At 43.0% G+C, this 22937-nt stretch overlaps 2 protein-coding genes across 29 annotated transcripts in view; one reads left to right on the top strand and one right to left on the bottom strand.

The window, feature by feature from the left end:
* Trip12 (thyroid hormone receptor interactor 12) overlaps positions 1-15886 on the bottom strand; it is a 130951-nt gene extending 115065 nt beyond the window's left edge. For 6 of the 27 annotated variants that reach the window (XM_070015297.1, XM_070015289.1, XM_070015299.1 and 3 more), the window contains exon 1: positions 14567-14696. The gene's annotated coding sequence lies outside the window, so the exon portion shown is untranslated. Of the gene's footprint in view, positions 1-13073; positions 13163-14013; positions 14106-14240; positions 14364-14566; positions 14707-15572; positions 15598-15850 lie in introns of those variants that run through there. The other 21 variants (XM_070015307.1, XM_070015294.1, XM_070015314.1 and 18 more) reach the window with 13 other exon arrangements.
* The window catches only part of Fbxo36 (F-box protein 36), a 63766-nt gene continuing 55656 nt past the window's right edge, over positions 14828-22937 (top strand). The window contains exons 1-2 of one of the 2 annotated variants that reach the window (XM_070015415.1): positions 14828-14932; positions 15187-15303. In XM_070015415.1, coding sequence (XP_069871516.1) covers positions 15208-15303 — 96 coding nt within the window. In that variant the 5' untranslated portion in view covers positions 14828-14932; positions 15187-15207. The other variant, XM_070015422.1, reaches the window with a different exon arrangement.

Genomic DNA, 22937 nt, shown 5'->3' with positions numbered 1-22937 from the left:
AAAGGTTGGAAAAAAGAAACAGACTATAATTGATGCCAAAAGGGGAAGAAGGCAATGTCAAATGTTTAAGATCATGTGTTGTCAGCCAGGCATCAGTGGTCTATCTGACATCACCTTAGAAAATATCAAATCAACTTAATAATCCATATCAGCTAAGTGTTAAAGGATGGTATGGGTTTATATGACTTTTGTAATAATTGTCTATCACATTAATTCCTTTGCAATTTTTTTTTTTTGGGTCAGTCGTGGGGCTTGAACTCTGGGCCTGGGTGCTCGCTGTCCCTCAGCTCTTCAGCTCAAGGCGAGCGCTCTACCACTTGAGCTACAGCGCCACTTCCGGTTTTCTGGTGGTTTATTGGAGATAGGAGTCTCACGGTCTCTCCTGCCCGGGCTGGCTTTGAACTGTGATCCTTAGATCTCAGCCTCCTGAGTAGCTAGGATTACAGGCATGAGCCACCAGCGCCCAGCTCCTTTGCAATTTTTACATGACTACCATACCCCACAATTAAAAACTGCTACTCATATCCTTAGAATTCAACACTATTCTAAGTTGTTGTTTTTGTTTTTGTTTTTTGGCCAGTCCTGGTTCTTGAACTTTGTGCTTGAGCACTGTCCTTGAGCTCCTTTTGCTAAAGACTAGTGCTCTACCACTTGAGCCACAGAACCACTTCCAGCTTTTTCTGTAATTGGAGACAAAACTCCCATGGAGTTTCCTGCCCAGGCTGGCTCTGAACTACAATCTCAGCCTCCTGAGGATTACAGGCGTGAGCCACCAGTGCTCTGCTTCTAAGAATTTTCTAGTAAATATTTACACACATGCATGATTATGTATTTAAAATGTTCCCTGCAGTGTATCATAACAAAAATGGAGATGGTCCAAATAAATCATCTCTGTCAGGGAATAGTTAATAAAGTACACTGTATCAATTCTATAGCATATTAATTAAGGAGGGCTTAAAAACAAAGTGATAGAGCTCTATAATATACAGCAGTGATATCCAAGGACATAAACAGCAGAACTAACTCCTTTCTTTTCAAGATTTCTTGACAGGTGTCAACAACCTCCACCATGATAGAGAAATAATCTTAACTTCACACATTGTGCCAAGTACCATGATGAATCCAACAGGAGAAAAACAGGATGGGAGTAAGAAAAAGGGAAGAGGAAAGGAAGAGCTACTTTGGGTTCAGATTCTGAAGAGGTTATTTTAAGCTGAGTCTTAAAAGGGTAAGAAGGTAGATATATTTGTGTTTGCATATGAACTTTTTAAGTCTGGAAAAACACCTTAGGTCAACAACACTCCACCATTTTGTGTGTGTGAACTGTAATTCAAGTGGTAGTATACTAGCTCTGAAATCAAGTCTCGGGACCATCAAGCACAGAGAAGAGGGGAGGGGAGGGGAGGGGAGAAATGAAGGAGGCTTAGAAGCCCTGGGTTCGATTCCTCCGTATCATACAAACAGAAAAGGCCAAAAGTGGCACTGTGGTTCAAGTGGTAGAGTACTAACCTTGAGCAGAGGCTCTGGGACAGTGCCCAGGCCCTGATTTCAAGCCCCAGGACTGGCAAAAAAAAAAAAAAAAGGAAAGAAAAGAAATTAACATAAGGAAAGCACAGACACTGAGAGAATGGAAATACTAAGTAGATACTTCTTAATTTGTGGGTTCGTGTATACTGATACTGGGACTTGAACTCAGAGATGTATTCTCTCAGCTTCCTCCCACAACAATGTTCTATCATATGAACCACACTTTCATATCCAACTTTGTGCTGATTATTTGAAGAGTCTCTTGGAATTTTCAGCTTGGGCTAGTTAGCCTTGATCTACTATCCTTAGATCTCAACCTTCTGAGTAGACAAACAAGTGTAAACCACCAGCATCTGGCAGATAGCCCTAGATATGAAAAAGGGGTTATTTATTTTTTGTGACCATATTATTAGCTTCTATTTTAAAGAGTGCTCATTTTTTGAAGCAGTCGAATGTACTAACAACTGAAACTTGCTTCAAAGTAACTGGTATGGGGGATGACAAAGAATGTGTAAGTGGGGGGAAAAGTATGGCTATGTGGCAGACTGAAAGTCCATGTGGACTTTTCCACTGTTACTAGTCATACATTAAAAAGTTAAGACCCAAATGTACATAGATGAAATGGAACTAGGAAACCAGTAGGCAGGAAACTAAACTGCTAGGAAAGGGGTAGGTAAGAGGAAAACTATGGAAGGGGCAGCTCTGAGTATTGCTCTAAATATAAATGTACATATTAAATTGCAACCCCTTTGTACAACTATTTGAAAATAACTACATACATATATATATACTTATTTATTTTGGGGGGGGGTCCAGTCGTGGGGCCTGAACTCTGGGCCTGGGCGCTGTTCCTCAGCTCTTCAGCACAAGGCTACCGCTTGAGCCACAGTGACACTTCTGGCTTTTTTCTTTTTTTGCTTATGTGGTGCTGAGGAATCGAACCCAGGGCCTCATGCATGCAAGGCAAGCACTCTACCACCGAGCCACCTTCCCAGCCCCATTATTTATTTTTTTTATAAAGGCTGGGTGCTGGTGCTTCAGGAATGTAATCCAAGCTACTCAGGAAGCAGAGATCTAAGAATCATGATTCGAAGGCAACCTAGGCAGGAAAGCCCATGAAATTCTTAGCCCCAATTAACTAGAAAAAGGCCAGAAGTACAGCTGTGACTAGCCTAGAGTGAAAACGAAAAAGTGTGGGCATGAGTTGATAGTGCTTAGTTGGGCCTAACATTAAGCTAAAGCTTATTATACAATTACACTTTTATATTTGAAATCTTTTGTAAGAGAAAAGGAGGAAGGGAGGGAAGGAGAGAGAGAGAACTAATGGCACATACCTCTCAGTGCCAAGGCATGAGAATTGAGAGTTTAAGGCCTGCCTGTACCAAAAACAAGGACAAGACCCTATAGATCCAAACAAAAGAACCAGCAACATTAAAATGTTATTACCAAAGAAAACATGCTTTATTTGCAAAGAATCATTATTTAGGTGTGTGTAGGCCCCAGTAGCAGGGCTTGAAGTAAGACATTGCTCTCACTTGGATTTCCTGCTCATGGCTGGCTCTCTATCACCTGAGTAATGCCCCCCTATAACAGTTTATCATGTAATCAGAGATGGAGTATTGCAGACTTTTCTGCCTTTTCTGTCTCAGCCTCCTGAGTTACTATGATTCCTGACTCAAAGTCACTCTTAAGCCATTTGTTTTATTTTGTCCATGGAGATTATTTATTTTTATCAGATGAGAACAAGTTTATGAATATAAAGCAAATCACCCCTGACCTAAATGTGTCAAACTATACTTTGTTACTTTGTAATTTAAATTGTGTCTCTCAATTCTAACAGTGTGAGATCAAAGAAAACATGTCCTTTAAAGGTAAAATACAAAAGAAAACAAATCCTATCCTCTACCATTTGAGAAGTGACCACAGTGACACTATATAGCTTTCCATAGTTCTTTTCTCAGAGCCCCCAGTATGAAAGAAATTCATCCTCATATATGTTTTAACAGGCTAGGCACAAATTTTCTGGTAAGTTGACATGAAAATCACCTAATAGATGTAGATGCATCTTTCACCTGTACAGGGGAGATGCTATCTATTATACTACTCCATCCTAGGGAACACAAAATTTTCCCACATATACTTGTCACTTTCTAAATTTGAAGTACGAACTAGCCGTGTCTTAAACACTTTACTGAAAACAAACTACCCATAGATAAATTGCAGTAACAAATATCTTTTCATAAATCAAACACTGGATCTCTTCCTTAAATATATATATGGCAATAATGATACATTATAAAGGATCTTTGACACCCTAAGTAGGTAAGAACTAATGGTTCTCAAGCTTTTTACCCTTATACAAAAATGTCTCAGTTAAATAGTTATTACATTTAAAACATTAAGGGAGTAATTCACTGACAGTGTACTTAAGCCTAGGCTTAAACTTAAGTCCTAGGCTCAATCCCTAGTACCAGTGAAAGGAACTGGAGAGATGCTCATATCCACGTCAACAGGACTACAGCTACTAGCCTTCTTCAAATGGACACAATCTTAAATTGAACAAACAATGGAAACCTTAAGACTATAGAATATTTTCTTCAGCATTGTTAAAATGTTAGTGAAATTCTCTTGAGATGGAGTCTTGTGAATTTTTTGCCCTGAACTGTGATCCTCCTGATCTCAGTTGTTGTTGGGATGGACATGACACTTTTTGCTTAAACTATACATGTTTGCTCATTTGACTGCCAGTACTCAGGAGACAAAGAAGGTCCAGGAGTTCAAGGGCAGCCTGCAAATTCACAATCCTACTGCCTTCAAAAAAAAAAAAAAAAAAAGACACAGTGACTCAGCCTGTAAATCTAGATATTCAGGAGATAGATGAAAATTTGAATGGTTGAGACCTGCCAGGCAGAGTTCACAAGACTGCCCACCTCCATCCTTCACCAAAAAACGTGGGCACATTGGGCTGGGAAGGTGACGCAGTGTCAGAGTGCTTGCCTTGCATGCATGAGGCAGAAAAAGCTGGAAGTGCTGCTGTGGCTCAAGTGGTAGAGCAGTATCCTTGAGTAGAAGAGCTGAGAGACAGCGCCCAGGCCCAGAATTCAGGCCTCATGACCGGCCAAAAAAAAACAAAAACAAAAAAGCAAAAACAAACTTGGGCACTCAGGCTTAAATAGTTGAGAACCAGCTAAGCAGGAAAGTTGAGCAAGATCATGACACTGAGTTCAAACCTTGAAACCTACACATACACAGCTGGGCATGGGGACACACACTCAACTATCCAGGGAACATTAAATCAATGTGTTGCCACTGGGCATCAGTGATTACAAACCTGTAATCCTAACTACTCCAGGCTAAGATCTTGGTTTGAAGCCAGCCAATACAAAAGTCCATGAGACTCTTTTTTATATTACTTTCAATTAAAAAAACTCCTAAAAAAAATCTTAAGTGGAGGAGCTGTGGTTCAAGTGGTAGAGCACTAGCCTTGAACACACATACAAAAAGGTGTACTGTCAAGCCCAGTGGCTCACACTTCTAATCCTAGCTACTCAGGAGGCTCGAGATCTGAGAATCACTACCTGAAGCAAACCCAGGGAGAAAAATCCATGAGACTTATCTCCAATTAAAAACAAAAAAGCTGGAAGTGGAGTTGTGGCTCAAGTGGTACAATGCCAACCTTGAGCAAAAAGGCTCAGGAGGGGCTAAGTTCAAATCCTAAAAGTGATACAATAAAGTTTTACTATAAGAACAGTCCAAGACAGTCCAAAATCCTATTCAGTAACAAAAGCAAAAAAGTATGAGCCAAGTGACAGAGCACTTGCATGGGATGCAGTCTTGAATTCAAACCATAATACTGTCAAGAAGTAAAAAGGAAGACGCTGCTTGCCTAGCATGCCCAAGGCCCTCTAAGTCTTAATGCTCAGCACAGAAGGTAAAGTGAGTAAACAAAATAAATGGACCCAGTTTACTATGACATGAACTAGAGGATTAAGCAAATATTCTATTAAAATTTTAACTTGATTAAACTCACATAAATACCATAAACACTTCATATCCACATATGGTTCCAAAGGAGAATGATACTGAGAAAAAATACAAATGCTCAGGATACATTAGAGATCAGTATTACATTGGAGATACCTGATTAATTTTTCCGTACCACCACCCAATTTCTGCTAAAACACAGGCTTTTCAACAAGTGTCAAACTTTTACTTGTCACTGCAATTAAACATGTTTTCTTTCACCTTGTTCTTTAGAGACCATTTGCTTTGGATATATACTTCCACAAAATTAAGGACTGAGAAATAGCAGATCATACAATGATTTAAAACAAGTGCCAATGCCGAGCACTGGTGGTTCATTCTGATAATTAAGTTACTCAGGAGGCTGAGATCTAAGGATCATAAGTCAAGGCCAACCCAGGCAGAGTAGTCCAAGAGACTCTTATCTCCAATTAACTACAAAAAGCTGGAAGTGGAGCTGAGGCTCAAATGGTAGAGGGCTAGCCTTGAGCGTAAAAGCTCAAGACAGCACCCAAGCCCAGAGTTCAAGGCCCAGAACCAGAGCAACAAAAAAAAGTGATAATGTGGGCGTGATGGAAGGCTTATTTTATTTTTAAACTTTTGTAACTGCACTTAGAAATAAAACTCATTGGGGCTGGGAAGATGGCTCAGTGGTAGAGTGCTTGCCTTGCATGCCTGAGGCCCTGGGTTCGATTCCTCAGCACCACATAAGCAAAAAGAAAAAAGCTGGAGTGGTGCTGTGGCTCAAGTGGTAGAGCACTAGCCTTGAGCTGAAGAGCTGAGGGACAGCGCCCAGGCCCAGAGTTCAGGCCCCACGACCGGACCCCCCCCCCAAAAAAGAAATAAAACTCACTATATATACAATAGCTCAAAACTATAAAATTCTAAAAGCAACATAAAAGTTACAAAACAATTCACCAAATACTCAATTTGCTGGATACCAAATGACTCATGCCTATAATCTTTAGCAACTAAGGAGGCTGAGTTCTGAGAATCACAGTTCAAAGCCAGATCAGGCAGACAAATCCAATAGACTCTCATCTCCAATTAACCAGCAAAAGGCTAACATTGTAGGCAAATGAGAGCATCAGCTATGAGTGAAATGCTGAGGCAGAAAGCATGAGGGCCCTGAGACCAAAAATAATAATAGTAATAATAATAATAATACTCAATCACTTTATTCAATTTTATTAATTGCCCTAAAGCCAACACCTGAAAAAACTGAGATTTTTTTTATATCCCCAAACTGGAAATTTCTATTTCATTAAAAGAAAAACAATACTATACCAAATAAATATAAAAATTGAATTCAATGCCAGTCAAAATTCACCTTTTACTAGGGGGTGGGGGTGAGTGGGGGCAATAACTGAAATTTTAACTCTGGGCCTTGAGTTTGCTAGTCTAGCCTCTACCAGTGGAGCCAAGTCTCCAGCTCTACTTACTATTTTGCTGGTTATTTTGGAGAAGGGAGTCTAGAACTGTTGCTTGCACTAACCTCAAATCATAATCATCCAGATCTTAGCCTCCTAAAAAGCTGGGATACAGGCAAAAGCCACCTAGATGGAAAAAAAAAATTAACCTGTCACCACCAGAGGAAGGCTCAAGCCTGTAATCCTGGCTACTCAGGAGGCTGAGATCTGAGGATCACACAGTTCAAAGCTAGCCTAGGCAGGAAAGTCTGTGAGGTTCTTATCTCCAACTGACAATCAAAACAGGGGAAGTGAAAATGTGGTTCAAGTAGTAGAGTACTATCCTTGAACAAAACAGCTCAGTTATCTTACCCAGGCTCTGAGTTCAAGACCCAAGACCAGTACCAAAAATAATAGCCAGGCCTGTAATCCTAGCCACTCAGGAGTCTGAGATCTGAGGATCATGGTGCAAAAGCCACCCCAGGCAGGAAAGTCTATGAGATTCTTATCTCCAATTAACCACCAGAAAACCAGAAGTGGTGCTGTGGCTCAAGTGGTAGAGCGCTAGCCTTGAGCTGAAGAGCTGAGGGAGAGCACTGAGACCCAGAGTCCAAGCCCCACAACCAACAGACAGAAACAGACAGAAACACAGACCCAAGTAAACAGACAAAAGATCTAGTTGGGTATAGTAGCTTACAACTGTAATTCAGCACTGGGGCTGCTAAAGTAAGAGACAAGAGTTTGAGATTGGCCTAGGATACATAATAAGACTATACTCCCCTTTTAAAAAAGCTCTTAAAAACTAACGCCCTAATTAAGGTATCAATTAATTATACAAAACAGTCTAAAACTCTTAAGAAATACAGACAGGTAGACAAAAAAGCAAGAGTAAGAACGCTGAGAAGTTCCTTTGTGTTTTCACACAGAGCAATTCAATCTGACTAAAACAAGGATACAAAAACCACAAAAAACAACTACAAAACACTGAGGCCATAAAAAACAGCATTTTCCTATACTATCTCTTTACAAGCCAACTATAAGCGCTTGGTTTTTGAGAATTATGAGAGGGATATCCTCCATACTATCTCTCTGAACCTGCTCTCTCAGGACACAAACCAGGTTAAATTACAACCCAACAGTGAACTTCAGATAGGTTCTCAGTAAAAATTCACTTCAGTTTCCAGGGCAGGTTAAGTTTACCAACCTGAGTACTTTTTACCTAATCTGATTTTTTAATTTTTATTTATTTATTTATTTAGCCAGTCTTGGGGCTTTTGAACTCAGGGTCTGGGCCCCATCCCTGAACTTCTTTTGCTCAAGACTAGTGCTTTACAACTTAAGCCACAGTACCACTTCAGCTTTTTCTGAGTAGTTTATTAAAAATAAAAAGCCTTATGGGCTTTCCTGCCCCGAATGGCTTTGAACCTCGATGCTCAGACCTCAGCCTCCAGAGTAACTAGGATTATAGGTGTGAGCCACTGGTGCCTGGTTTAATCTGATCTTTAGAAGGTAGCACAAAGTGCATCTATGTACTTGGGAGTGGTGCCAATGGGTAGAATAGATAGTTTTAAAATCAGGATAGAACTGGTTATGAAAAGCAACAAGTTGATTAAAATACACACTGAAATTTTGTAACTTGAAGTCTTGAAAACTGGCTAATAGATCCTCAAGTTTTCAAAAATCAATCCATGGGGGGGGCTGGGAAGTTGGCTCAGTGGCAGAGCACTTACCTTGCATGCCTGAGGCCCTGGGTTCGATTCCTCAGCACCATATAAGCAAAAAGAAAAAAGCCGGAAGTGGTGCTGTGACTCAAGTGGTAGAGGGCTAGCCTTGAGCTGAAGAGCTGAGGGACAGTGCCCAGGCCTAGAATTCAGGCCCCATGACCGGACCCCCCCCAAAAAAAATTAATAGATGGATGGAGCCAGGTATTAATTGGTGGCTCACATCAGTAATCCTAGTTAGGAGGCTGAAACCTGAGGACGGAAATTTAAAGCCCACCAGGCAGGAAAGTCAGTTTAAACTCTTATATCCAATTAACAAAACCCTCTCCCATCTCCACCCCCCCAAAAAAGCCAAAAGTGAGCTGTGGCTCAAAGTGATAGAACTAGTCTTTAGCCAGAACACAGGATCAGCAAACACACAAAATGCATGGGTAATAAACACTATACTTACAGAAATACATTCCTGTCTAAAAATAAACTATCAACTGAAATAATGAACAATATTATAAAATCAATTGGAAACACCAATCAGTTCACATCATACCAAACACATTTGCATTTCCAATAGAGCTTTAATTAAGTTAAACAGGGGACATACACCTTAAATCCCATCTCACCAGAGGCTGAGGTGGCCTTCTCCAAAGGATTCTTAAATCAACTAACAAACACTACACTCTATTTTCAAGTAGAACACTTTTGTATGGAATAGAGGGTGTTGAAAGAGTCAACAGCCAATGCTACAGTAAAGTGGATGAAGGGCCTTCTGTTCTAATTCATCTGCCTAGGTCAATATCCTAGTATATACTACATAAATGGAAATTAGGTCCACGTTTTTCATTTAAAACACACATGAGCCGGCTCCTGTGGCTCATGCCTGTAATCCTAGCTGCTCAGGAGGCTGAGATCTAAGGATCACAACAATTCAAAGCCAGCCCAGGCAGTAAAGTCCATAAAACTCATCTCCAATTAACCACCAGAAAGCATGAAGTAGAGCTATGGCACAAAGTGATAGAGTGCTAGCCTTGAGCAAAATAGCTCAGGGACAGTACCCAGGCCCTGAGTTCAAGCCCCAAGACCCACCAAATACCTCCCCCACACCCACACCCAAATTATTTGCCCAAGGTCAAAAATAGAAAGGGCATAGCTAAGACTGGAATCCCAGCCTTTTTCCTTTAAATTATGTAAGTTTTCATTAGTGAAAAGCACTGTTGACCTGGGCGCTGGTGGCTCATGCCTGTAATCCTAGCTAACCAGGAGGCTGAGATCTGAGGACCTGGGTTCAAAGCAAGCCCGGACAAGTCCGAGAGACTCTTATCTCCAATAAACCTCTAGAAAACCAGAAATGGAGCTGTGGCTCAAGCAAAAGAGCACTCGCCTTGAGCTGAAGAGCTGAGGGATAACACCCAAGCCCAGAGTTCAAGCCCTACAACTGACCAAAAAAGAAAAGAAAAGTACTGTTGAAGTTTAAGTCACAGGAAGCTTTGCTCTAGGTCACTTTTAAAATAAAGTATAAACAAGAAACTAAATAAGCTTGTACAATAAATTCTTTTTTCTTCTGGCTAATGTAACTGAAAGAAAACAAAGAAACAACTAAAATCTAAGTCTTAAGAGAAAAACTACTGAAAAGACTTATTTCAGTCTAGAAAGCAAACTTTTTTTGCCAATATTCTGAATTATCAATAAAGATCCTAGACTTAAATGAGCTATATTCTTTTTTAAAACATAATTAGCCAAATTAAGTTCTCAAAACACAGGCATCACCAGTAGCACATGACTTTATCTCCCAATAAAAACTACTCAGAAAAACTGGAAGTAGCACTGTGGCTTAAGTGGTAGAGTGCTAGCCTTGAGCACAAAGAAGCTCAGGGACAGTACCCAGGCCCTACAAGCCCCAGGACCCACCAAAAAAAAAGGCAGAAGGGGCACTTGTGGCTCAAATGGAGGTGCTAGCCTTGAGGGAATAAAAGCTCAGAGGGCAGCACCCAGGCTAAGTCCAAGCCCCATGATTAGCACAAAATAAATAAAATTAAATAGATAAATACTATCAAGAGACTGGTCCAGCATCAGGACACTATTCATCTACTTGCCACCAATTAACAGTAAGCGTAACCTAGCAGACAAGGAGATAATGTAAAGAACTGTTGGTACAAAAATGTGAAGCTTGCATCACATTTCAAGAACTGCAAGCACTAAAATCATAGAACAATCTACAGCTAGATATTATACAATCTGGCCTGGACTCCCTTCAGTCTTGGTCAGAGCTGTAAACTGTAGCTTGATTTATATTTTGGCACAGAACTGGGTTCAGCGGCATGTGTCTATAATCCCAGCCCTAAGGAAGTGAAGACAGTAGGATCCCAAATATGGCCCATTCTGCAAGACAGGTGACAATTTGTATCTACCCAGGCATGCTGATGGCACAGATGTAAAGGGATAAAAACTGAATCAATACACAGGTTTCTGAACCCTTCCAAGCAGAAAACTGGTTGAATATTTGACAAGACCAGACAAACATCTTCACATACACCACCATTTGACATAATCCTTGCCCTCAGGAAGCCTACACACCAGCTAGAGAAACAAAAACAAAGTATCAATAAGTACAGCCCTATAACCCAAAAATGAAGCATATGCAGGTAATTAAGAAATTCAAGGAGGAAAAAAAAATCATAAGGTAGAAAGCAGATTAAGGAAATGAGCGGAAAGGTGAAGAAAATTGTTCTTTACATCCTATCTACTAGGTAACTCTGAACATAGTAGGGGCTTGTGATTATAAGAGTATAAAGCATATAATTCAGGTTGTTGCAAAGGCAATCAACAACTTGAGTGAAGATAAGAAGCAACAAGTAAGTTCCTGTTTTTGGGTCCATCAAATTACCTCTACAAACAAGGAACAAAGGAACAACTGGCGTCACATTTGCTCAAAAACATTCCCAATTATTCAACTACAAGGGGAAGAAAAAAAGTTCCTTTGAGTCTGTAAAGAAAGTAGAGACCAAGAATCAAACCTTTCTTCAATTGTAATCAATACTAGTGATCAATTTCAGGAGAGCCAGAAAAACCAATCACTAAAATTGTAAAGCATGTATGAAATTTTTCTAAGTAGGGTTACAAAGTCTGGCTAGTTGGACATTATGTGAAAATGTATCTGACACTTGATGCAATTTTTTTCAATTTAATAAAATTTAGTACCAAGTAAGCTCCCCTACAATTTCTATTGTAAAATGCTATGCATCTAATCGTCAACCCCCTTTATAAAGACCACCATTACTGATGAGAAGCTGTCCCAAAATAGCTAATACAGTTTTCTAAAATTAGCACCATCTTATACTAGCACTTTGATTTTTTAACAGCCATTCTTTTGCTGGGCTTCAAAAACAGGTAAAAAAAAAAAAAAGTTACCCACATCCATTTTAAGAATAAAATGGAGACCTGCTAGGTTAAGTGCTCAAGTCAAGGTGACACAGCTACTAGTTGTCAATGTATGAATTTTCAAGCCAGTGATTTGTCTTTGTTAGGATTGTGTAGGATCATAAAATCTTACCTAGATATTACAATAACCTTAAAAGCTAAAATGGCAATGTAACCATTACTCAAATTTACATAGCTGGATGAAAGCATTGATTTTACTCTAACCTATTTGCCACCCATTTTTCTAATATGCTAATCTTATTCCAGCACCTTCTAGAAGTCTGAATGTCAAGTATACAAACTATTTCAAAGTAAATTTTAAAAATGAGGACAAAACGCCTGAGCGAAGTAATAGAAGTCAGCTGAGCAGGCTTAAAAACTATTCAAGCTGAGTAAAACTGAGGAGCAGATGGAAACTTAAGATAATCTTAATTACGATTCTGTAATTCTTATGAGTTTACATTTAAAAGGTAAGCAAATACAAACCCCACAAACTCCAAGTTTAAGTTGAAGTAAAATGAAACTTCCCAATTTTGCAAAGGTGAAAGAAAACCACACCAGTTCAAGATTTCCCCAAGCTAAACATGGAGAGCAAGGTACAAGTTAAAAAACTTTGCTCTAAAACTTAACCATGTTAAGACCTATTTGAATGCTAAATATGTGAAAATAGGTCTTAATAAAGCCCTCTACAATGTACTTCCTATACCTCTGATAACTCCTCTCCTCAAACAAATCCCCCCTCCACGAGATCACACACCAGGCCTCAAATACAGGCCTCTTGCCTTTTTTCTAAACAACCAGGACCTTTGTTCCTTTACTCGGTTTCTTACTCCACTCAATAGCTCTTTTCAACTTTCTACCACCTATTTTTTGCTTTGTTTTTAGACAAGCCATTCTCAGCTCGTCAGACCTATTAAAAAAACCAAAAAAACAAAAACACGAACGAGTAAGGCTGTGGAGAGGAATAGAAAGTTAAGCACACCACTAAAGGGCCTACAGACGGAGGAAAGCCTGGAGATCGGGTGGATGGGCAGCCCGGGCAGGATCGGGAGCGCCGACTAGGGAGGGAGACAGCAGGACAGCAGTTAGAAGGCCACTCAGAACAGAGTCACTGCGCTACCAACCGACCAACCCCCACCCCCACGCACACGCGTCCACACGGAAACATTCCCTCCCCCCAGCCCGCCCGCCCACCCACCCTCCCCCAACGTACGGGGCACTGCCCCGCAAGCCAGCCGGTCTCGGGGCTCAGTTAGCAGCCCCCCCCCACGCGTTCTATCCACGCCACCCCGGGGGAGGCAGTTCTCCGTCACCCCCATCGGTAGTTCAAACCTGTAAGTCATCCCCAACACACGCACACACACACGCACACACGCGCGCGCGAGGCCCGCGGGTCTTTTTAATTTTTAAAATTTTTCTCCCTTCTGGGTCTTCCCTCTTTGCGAGAAGGCAGTTGGGGACGGGGAGGGGTTCCCAACCTTCCTTCTGGGAACACCTCCCACCCCCAACTTGTTTCCTCACGTGAAAGGCCCACTCGCTACGACGGAGCAGGAAAGGAAGGCTTTGAACTGACGGCCCAACGTCCTCAGGGGCTTTATATAATCCACGCATAAATAAACCGCCGGAGTCGCCTTGAATGTTAATACGATTGGGGCGACCGCTGGCCCAAGTCCTGGTGAACGCGCACCCACCCCCTTCGGGCTCCAGAGGGCCCTCCTCCTCCTCCACCTCCTCCCCGCCCCCAGACAAGTTTCCCGGCCTCTGCCCGCGGCCGCCCTCCGGCCTCGTCCGCCCTCAGCCTCAACTTCCCACCGCGGGCCCGCGCCGCGCCCCGGGCCGGCCGCCCCCAACCGTCCCCGCGGGCGGGCAAGCCCCTTACGGCGGCCGCTCCCTCAGCCCCTCGCTCCCTCCACGGTGCTCACTCGAGCGGCTCCCTAGTCCCCATTTCCGGGCCGTTCCCGGCTCCCAGCCTCTCTCGGCCGGTTTCCGGGCCCCCCCAGTCCCATTTCCGGGGAACCCAGGCCGTCTTCACACTCCCCCACCTGCACTTCCGGCCCCCCACTTTCTCTCTTCCTAGACGCCCTCCAAGCTTCAAAAGCCCACTTCCGGGCCCCCGTCAGCCTCCCCCCCCCCGACCCGCCCGTCCTACCCGGATTCCGTGAAGGGCCTTCCTCATCGCGGGGGTCCGACGGGGCACCTGGCGACCCCCACTCCCGCCGGCCGGTCCCTCAGGCGGCGGTCTCCCTCGAGCGCCTCGCCCGTCAACCCCCGGCCGCTCCTTCCGCGACGCCGCCAGCGTCGCCGCCGCCGCCGCCGGGAGCAGGCCGAGCGGGAGCCGAACCGCGGCGATGACACAAGCGGGCTTCCTGGGACTTTCTGTTCCAGCTCCTCCCCCTCCCTCCCCCCATCCCACCGAACGGCCCCCTCCCCCCCCCCCCGGCCGGCCCCCGCCGTTCGGAATTGCGCCCCAATTACCTAGTTGTGCCCCAAAGTCTCCGGTCCGGACTCGGTGGCGCGGCGGCAACTTCCAGTCGCTCCCCCCACCCCCCCCAGCGGCGGCGGCGGCGGCGGCTCCTCAGGTCCCTTCAATTATCAGCTGAGCCGCAGCACCGCGCCGGCGTGCGCCTCCGCCCGCGCCGCCTCCTTCTCGCCGTGCAACACCCTCCGGGAACTACTTCCCCCCCCCCACCCCGGACTCGGCTACCCGGATCGTCCGCGGGGCCGGCCCCCCTGCCTACGCGAGGCTCGGAACATCGACCGTCCCTTCCAAGCGCACGGCTCGAGTCTCCCAGCGGCCTCCAAGCTCCTCCCCGATCCCTTCGAGGGACCAGGAAGGAGACTGTGAGACTTCGCTTGGTATCCCTCCGCCGGGGTCACCCCCTCCCCTCCGTGATAGCAGGAACTAGTTCCCCCTCGGGTCACCCGGGGCCTGGATGTGGAAATTTCAAGGACCCGGGTCCCTTATGACCCTTGAGGAGGGAACGGTCATCCCGAGTTAGAAACCATCTGCCATCTCAAAAGCGGGGTTCGGCTTAAAAACTAAGGTTTTGGCCCCCTGACCCCAACCAAGCCCCGCCCCTTCCTGGTTGTCTTAGCGACGGCGGTGGCGTCCCAAGATGGCGTCCTGGCTGCCGGAGACTCTGTTCGAAATTGTAGGACAGGGCCAGGCTCCAAGCAAAGACTATTACCAGTTGTTGGTCACCCGCTCACAGGCAAGTACGAGCCGCGGTTAATCCTATTTCCTAACTCCCTTTCCCGTCCAATCGGGCCCGGTGATGCGGGCCGCGCTAGGCCGAAAGCGACCGTGGCCCGCCGGAAGCTCTCCGTCCGGGCTCCGAGCGAGAGATTTGGGTCCCCGGTCACCTCGGCCCGGCGCCCCCCCGCCCCGGGTCCGTTCCCTCCCCAGGGCCGCTCAGCCCCCCTCCCCCGGCGAACCTGCTCCTCCTCCCCACAAGGCCGTCGGGCCTCCCGGGCCTCCTACCCGCTGCGTTCCCTCCGCGCGTACGGAAAAACGGGCGTCCCCGCCGGCGCGTCGCCTCCCCTCGGCGTCGGAAGGAGGGAAAGAAAGACTCGGGCCGAGCGTCCCGAGGAGGAGCCCCGCAGGGGAGGGGAGAGAGGGGACGGGCTCTTCCCGGGGCACAACTTAATCCTGAGGAGATCCTGAGCGGCCCGAAGGGCGGCCTCGGCGGAGGCGCGGCGGACACACCCCAGACCCTCGCTCGCCCGCGGGAGCCGACGGAGGCAGCGCTTTCTCCTTACCTTTTCGGAGCCTTGGCGTCCCCATGGAAAGTGTGCGGGGAGGGGTGGGGGGGGCGGGAAGGGGTGGTACCGAAATGTTTCAGCTGCTCGGCGCGGCAGCCCCACCCATAATGACATCTGCTCCTCAACAATAAGCCCGAGGATTAGGTTATCGCCGGAGTAAAGTAACTATTGGCCTATTTTTAGGATTATTTTCCTTATTAAGGGTGGGCTTTGGGATGACTTATTGTGCCCGTGAAATGATCGCCTCGAGCTGGGCCTCCACCGGGACCAGGTCTCTGATTTCCTGGCCGTGTGCAGGCTGTTGTTCATGCATCTTTTCCTCTCGTAGGTCGGATGTAAAATGAAATTTACAACCGTGCGTGCGTGTGTGTGTGTGTGTGTGTGTGTGTGTGTGTGTGTGTGAATGAATATCGTTTATCCCACCAGTTTTTTCCAGAACCTTCCAACAAAAGGGTAATTTTCCCCCCAATACGTCTACAAGCATCTTTTAATATAGAAGTCGTATGTATACATTATACTTTATTTAAAAATCTCAACTTTAGGAATACTACTAGCGTTTCAACCTGTCACTTTCTTTTAAGTTTTTTTTAACTCTGTTTTTAGGAATTTTTATAGATTTAACTGGGAGGATTGTTTAGCTGATTGGTTGGTTGTTTGGGTTTGGGGGGAGTTGTTTTGTTTTATTATTTTTGCCATATTGGGAATAGAATCCAGGGCTGGGGCAGGGTGAGCCAAGAGCTCAATCATGACCTTTGGGATTTCTTAAATTATCAAATGTGTTGTTTACTGTTGTTGCTATTTTTAACATTTTAAGAAGAATTAATTGGCTTTTTCAATTGGCTTGGAGATCAGTGAGACTAGTAATTTCTCAGTTTCTGACATGAATAAACTAAAGCTTCTTCCAATTCTATGTCATTTCCTATTTTCATCGGCTGTGAAAATACTCTCTCATTTTTACCTTATACCTTTTTCCTTACTCTTTCCATCCATACTCTTTCCATATATCTTTACAATTGTCCTTTTGCACATTTTCTTTTCTTTCCTTCTTTCTGGTAGCACAAGTGTGCTACACTCCCTCTGATGTAAGCCTCAACAAGTTGACTCTGCGTGCATTTTTATCTCAGCAAATTAATCTTAACAGTGCTCCTGGCATTACTTTACCTCCACACTGCTTCTGTTGTTGGTGTTCTTCAGACTTCATTCTCCAGTCCATGTTATGCTCGTGCTTTCCTTATCCTGCTCTGTTTTAGGAAATCTTCACATTTATTATCCCAGTACATTTAATTTTTTTAAATTTCTTTTTATTAACAGATCAATGACTGTGTAAAATCTTTTCCAAGACCTGGACCACAGCAAGAGTTAATCTCAAATCTGATTAATTCTCCCTCATTTTAAAGTAAAATTTATTTTTTTTAAAAAATATACTTTCCAGTAAACTATCTTGAGATAATTCTGTTAAGTCTCAGTATAGGAAACCAAACTTCTAGTAAGAGATGGCTTGACATAAATAAGTACTAAAAAACTAGAATCTTTTTTTTTTCTGGAAAATTGTTGCTTGTAAATTTCTCTCTTCTCCCTTCTGTCTTTGTTCCAAAGAAAATATTGTATACTGCCCAACATAGGCCCCAAATTTAAACAGCTTCTTTCTTCATAAAGATTCTGAATTTTAGTCTTTCACTGAATTTTTGGTGTTATTAGCTTTAAATTCAAATAAGTATATATTTGACATGAATTTGAAAGCAAGCCATGTAATACCACCATTGACATAGTCCAGAATGTAAATATTATGCACAAATATTTCTTTTGCCTTTTTATTTATGCAGATAACATTTAAAATATTCTTTACATTTTTAGATACATTTGCCATTAACAAGATGATGCCACATTGGTTGGGAATTTTGTTTTTCTTGTTTGTTTTTCATAAAAGTTAATCTTTCCAGAATATAGCTTGGACCAATATTACTAAATTTTCAAATCTGATCTTTTTTTTTTTTTTTTTTTGGGGTGGGTCATGGGGCCTGAACTCTGGGCCTGGGCTCTGTCCCTCAGCTCTTCAGCTCAAGGCTAGCGCTCTACCACTTGAGCCACAGCACCACTTCTGGCTTTTTTCTTTTTTCTTATGTGGTGCTGAGGAATCGAACCCAGGGCCTCATGCATGCAAGGCAAGCGCTCTACCACTGAGCTACCTTCCCAGCCCCTCAAATCTGATCATAGTAATGATCCCAAGGCTTAGAAACACATGCACACTGCTTTGTAAATCAAAGATCCACCCACTTATTCTCACTGTGGGGTTTTGTTGTTGTCTTTTGTGTGCCAGTACTGGGGCTTGAACTCTCCCTCTCACTTAGCTTGTGACACTACAACTTGAACCAAGCCTCAAGCCCAACTTTTAGCTTTAATCTGGAGATGGAATCTTTTGATATTTTTTTTTCTGTTCTTTAATTTGGTCTGAGACCAGGACTTAAACTCAGTACCTCCAACCCCCTGAAATTTTTTTCTGCTTGGCCTACCTTCAAACCACCGTCCTCTGATCTCAACCTCCTAAATAAGTAAGGTTTCTGGCATGAACTACTACCAGCACCTGGCTTCCCTAATAGTGCATATATTAGGGTCTTAAAATGGATACTAATTTTTTTTTTTTTCCGGTCAGTCCTGGGGCCTGAACTCTGGGCCTAGGCACTGTCCCTCAGCTCAAGGCTTAAAGCTAGGGCTCTGGCTTTTTCTTTTTTTTTTTTTTTTTGGGTCCGGTCGTGGGGCCTGAACTCTGGGCCTGGGCGCTGTCCCTCAGCTCTTCAGCTCAAGGCTAGCGCTCTACCACTTGAGCCACAGCGCCACTTCCAGCTTTTTTCTTTTTGCTTAATGTGGTGCTGAGGAATCGAACCCAGGGCCTCAGGCATGCAAGGCAAGCACTCTACCACTGAGCCACCTTCCCAGCCCCGGCTCTGGCTTTTTCTGCTTATGTGGTACTGAGGAATTTCCCAGGGCCTCATGCATGAAAGGCGAGCACTCTCCCACTGAGCCACCTTCCCAGCCCCTAATTTTTTTAACTAATAGATTCCATAGTATGTTAGAGCTAGAAAGAATCTTGAGTATTACATAAACCAGGGGTATTTCACATCTTATGAAATCTTAGATTTTCCTGAATGAAGATTTTATCTTAATTTTTTTTTTAAACTCAGTTCCTGGGCCCTATCCCTTAGCTTTTTTGCTCAAGACTGGCACATTTCCACTTGATGATCCTCAGATCTCAGCCTCTTTGAGTAACTAGAGTCAATTACAGGTGTGAGCTACAGGCACCTGGCTCATATCTAAATTTTTTTTTTTGGGGGGGGGGTCCGGTCATGGGGCCTGAACTCTGGGCCTGGGCGCTGTCCCTTCGCTCTTCAGCTCAGGGCTAGCACTCTACCACTTGAGCCACAGCACCACTTCCGGTGGTGCTGAGGAATCTAATCCAGGGCCTCATACATGCAAGGCAAGTACTCTACCACTGAGCCACCTTCCCAGCCCTCATATCTTAATTTTAATCCTCAATTTGATATATGCGAACAGAAGATTCCTGCCTTTGAAGAATATAACATTTATCTTATATATATATATATATTTATATATATATATATATATGAACACCTTTTTTTATATGCTAAGCACTATTCTAGAAACTGATATCAGTGACCCAAACCTAGTCCCTCTTGTCAAGTATATAATCTAGTAGGAAGAATATCATTAGGATTTGGTTTATATAAAACTTTACATGATTTAACTTTTGTTTATTGTTTTCTTTTTCTTTTAAGACAGGGTCTTGCTATGTAGTCCAGGCTGGCCTTGAACTCACAATCCTCCTGCCTCAATCTCTGGAGGTTCTGGGATTGAATGGGGTACACTATCAATTCCTGGTTTGTATGATGTTCTTCAGATGTTCATAAGCAATTACCAAGTTAATGAATAGTATAAACACTTTAAAATCTGAGTCAGGCAGAAGCCTTTTTTTTTACATTATATACTATAAGTAGGCACTTGTCACTACTTCACTTTTAAAGTTCCATTTTCTTAGTCTCAGTAAGTAACTGTGGTAGCATATTTACCACCTGGAGCCTGTGGGTGTGATCCCCAGGACCAAGGAAAAAAGAAGGAGAGAGAAAAAGAGAAGAAAGAAGAAGTGAAATGAAATTATGGTTTTTGCCATCTCCAAGTGGAAGTGTTGCTTCAGGTAACCAAAGCTGCAAACTTCGGTTTAACATGAAAAATACTGTTAGACACAGTAACCATATGCTGAGGAAATGAGAATTGGCAGATAAGGCTTCTGGCAGCTAATAACACAGATGATCATCACAAGAGCATCAATGTATAATTGTCGCTCCATCCAATGAAAGATGAAAGAAGATTGGAAACAAGTCTTCTTTCAACTCTTGTTACTAAATCATACTAGAAACTCCAGAAAACTATCCATGAAGCTAATCTCATTTAGGAGAAAAAAAATGTCAAAAGCTTACCCCATTCCTCCCACCCCTACCCCCCCAAAAAAAGGATTCAGGTATTTTTAAAGTATTAATTGAAAACCCCTAAAGCCTTATGCCAGTCTGTGATAGAAAGCTGTCATCTCAATGACTTCTGACAAAGAAAAGAAAACTAGGCTTGGGGAAGGCTGCTTGGGAGACAACAAAGAATTGTACTTCTGCCATTGCAAACTGCAGACCAATTTGGAAGATTTAAAATTTAAATGCAGTCTCATAAAAATGTTAATGTATGCACCCTTAGACCCAGCAAATACACTTGTAGGATTTTATATCCAAGAAATGCTTTCCAATGTGCATAAGAATATTTGAGCAAAAGTATTCACTAAAGAAATAAATGTAAAAATGTTTTTCCATTAAGTGGCTAAACTCTTTATGCATACCATAGAATATTATGCAATCTATTAAAAAACATTGTGGATGTCTGTTTATGCGATAGATATAATATAGGAAGTTGTTGGGTTAAACATAGTGTAGTTCCAAATAAGAAAGACAAAACTTGTTTTAAATAAATTGTTTTGAAAAATTGTTTTAAGTAAAAGTAAAAATTGTTTCAAGTCAGTGTTAGAAAAGCAGAGATTAGTGGACTGGGAAGGTAGCTCAGTGGTAGAGCGCTTGCCTTGCATGCCTGAGGCCCTGGGTTTGAAAAAAGCTGGAAGTGACGCTGTGGCTCAAGTGGTAGAGCGCTAGCCTTGAGCTGAAGAGCTGAGGGACAGCGCCCAGGCCCAGAGTTCAGGCCCCACAACCAGACCCCCCCCCCAAAAAAAAAAAGCAGAGATTAGCCCTTACAACAAAATTTGGAATTGCTTTCCCTTTCTGCATTCATGTTTCTGAAGGATCTAAATTCTCCCCAAGAGGCATTTATTTTGATAGTCAGAGAAAAGCAGCAAAGTTGTCAAATAAAAGTGTAAATTTCCAGACTGTGTATACTTCAGCTTCCTGGAAGCTGCCTCTAATTAAATACTGGGCAGCATTGATAGCTGGGTCACCAACACTGTAAGTTTTATGGGAGGGAAACAATTCAATTCTGGAAATTTAGAGCAAATGGATTACTGATTACTTGTATTTTTTCCTTTTTGTTAACTTCAAATAATTATACAAAATAAATCCAATTTAACATGTCCATTACTGTGTATAATGCATGTTTATCAGAGTCATTCTTCCCATCATTCTCCCCAATCCCATTTGTAATTTTTTTTTTTTTTGGTGCAGATTGTGGACTGTCCATGAATTTATGTACCACTTGAGCTATAGTCCTACTTCTGCTTTTGGGGGGTTAATTGGAGACAAGCGTTTCACAGATTTTTCTGCCCAGGCTGGCTTCAAATCCTAATCCTCGAGTTCTACTTCCTAAATAGCTAGGATTACAGGCATGAACCACTGTCCCTGAACATCATTTGTAAATTTTTAAGGAAGTTGTAATGTCTAGAAAGTGTACTTTTCCCTTTTGGAGAAAGTTGTAAGTGACAAGGTCTCTGAATGTATGCAGCACAGGCTGGCCTCAAACTCTTTTAAGTGCTGGCACTAGAGACCACACTTGTCTATAATTTTTAATATAGGTAATAATTATTTTTAGGAAATAGAAGATTGCTCTTTCTTGCCAGATTGTATGTGAGATAGTTTCAGTGAGAAAAAAAATGTGGAGTCATTCTTACTCCAGAGATGACCTGCTTTCATCCCACTGAAACTGTATATGTTTCTTAATAAACTTTTCCTACCACTTTCAAAAAAAATGGAGAGTAAAAATAAGACAAAGGTGGTCCATTTAATAGCTTGATGTGGCCACAAATAAAGCTTAAAAGAATTTCTCAAGGAAATTGAAATCATATTAAGTAAATGCTAGATTGCTCATATTGGGAGCTATGGGGGTACAGTTCACTTGACACTAGTGTATTTTCCAAGGGGACCCTAAAATCCCTAAATTATGCTCTACTTCCCCCCCACAAACACACACCCCACCCTTACCTCACATGGAAGTTCAAAGCCCCAAGAGCCACATATAAGGGAAGGGAAAGGAGAGGAAGGATATGTAAATTCCTGTTTTACTTCTGCCTATTGGCTCCTTTTCCCTCAGGGAACAGTCCCCAATCCCCACTGATGGAGTCTGCAGCCTTCTAACCTAAGTGGTCCACTCTGCCCACTGATCCCAGCCCAGTTGTTTACACACAGAAACATCTGCTGCTACTTCTTTGTATGTCCAAAAGTCAGAATAGTGTTCACTTCTTTTCCTCTCTCATTGTTTATCTCTTGACTTTCTCTCCTCTCTGCTATCTTTATTCTCCTCCGCCCTTGTAAAAGACACAGTTTTCACCTTCTTAGCTGCACCTAGGAACCTTGTGCTCTGTGCTGCTCCATCCCATAGCAGGTGTGTTTCCATTTTTTCTTCCTGTAGGTCACATCTTTACCTGCTCTTCCTGACAGCAACAAGTGCAGTAAACATGCCCTTCCCTACTCCACAGGTTTGGCCAGGTACTTAGCATAACAAAATGCTGTATTCTATTCCTTATGTCTGACACACTTTAGAAAAATGATTCCCAGCCCTTATGACACTCCAGGATGTACCTAATTAGAGT

The sequence above is a fragment of the Dipodomys merriami genome, unplaced genomic scaffold, assembly GCF_024711535.1.
Source record: "Dipodomys merriami isolate MVZ:Mamm:240054 unplaced genomic scaffold, mDipMer1.0.p SCAF_1, whole genome shotgun sequence".
Classification (NCBI taxonomy): domain Eukaryota; kingdom Metazoa; phylum Chordata; class Mammalia; order Rodentia; family Heteromyidae; genus Dipodomys; species Dipodomys merriami.
The sequence above is the reverse complement of the archived record's forward strand: the minus strand, read 5'-3'. Positions and strand labels throughout refer to the sequence as shown.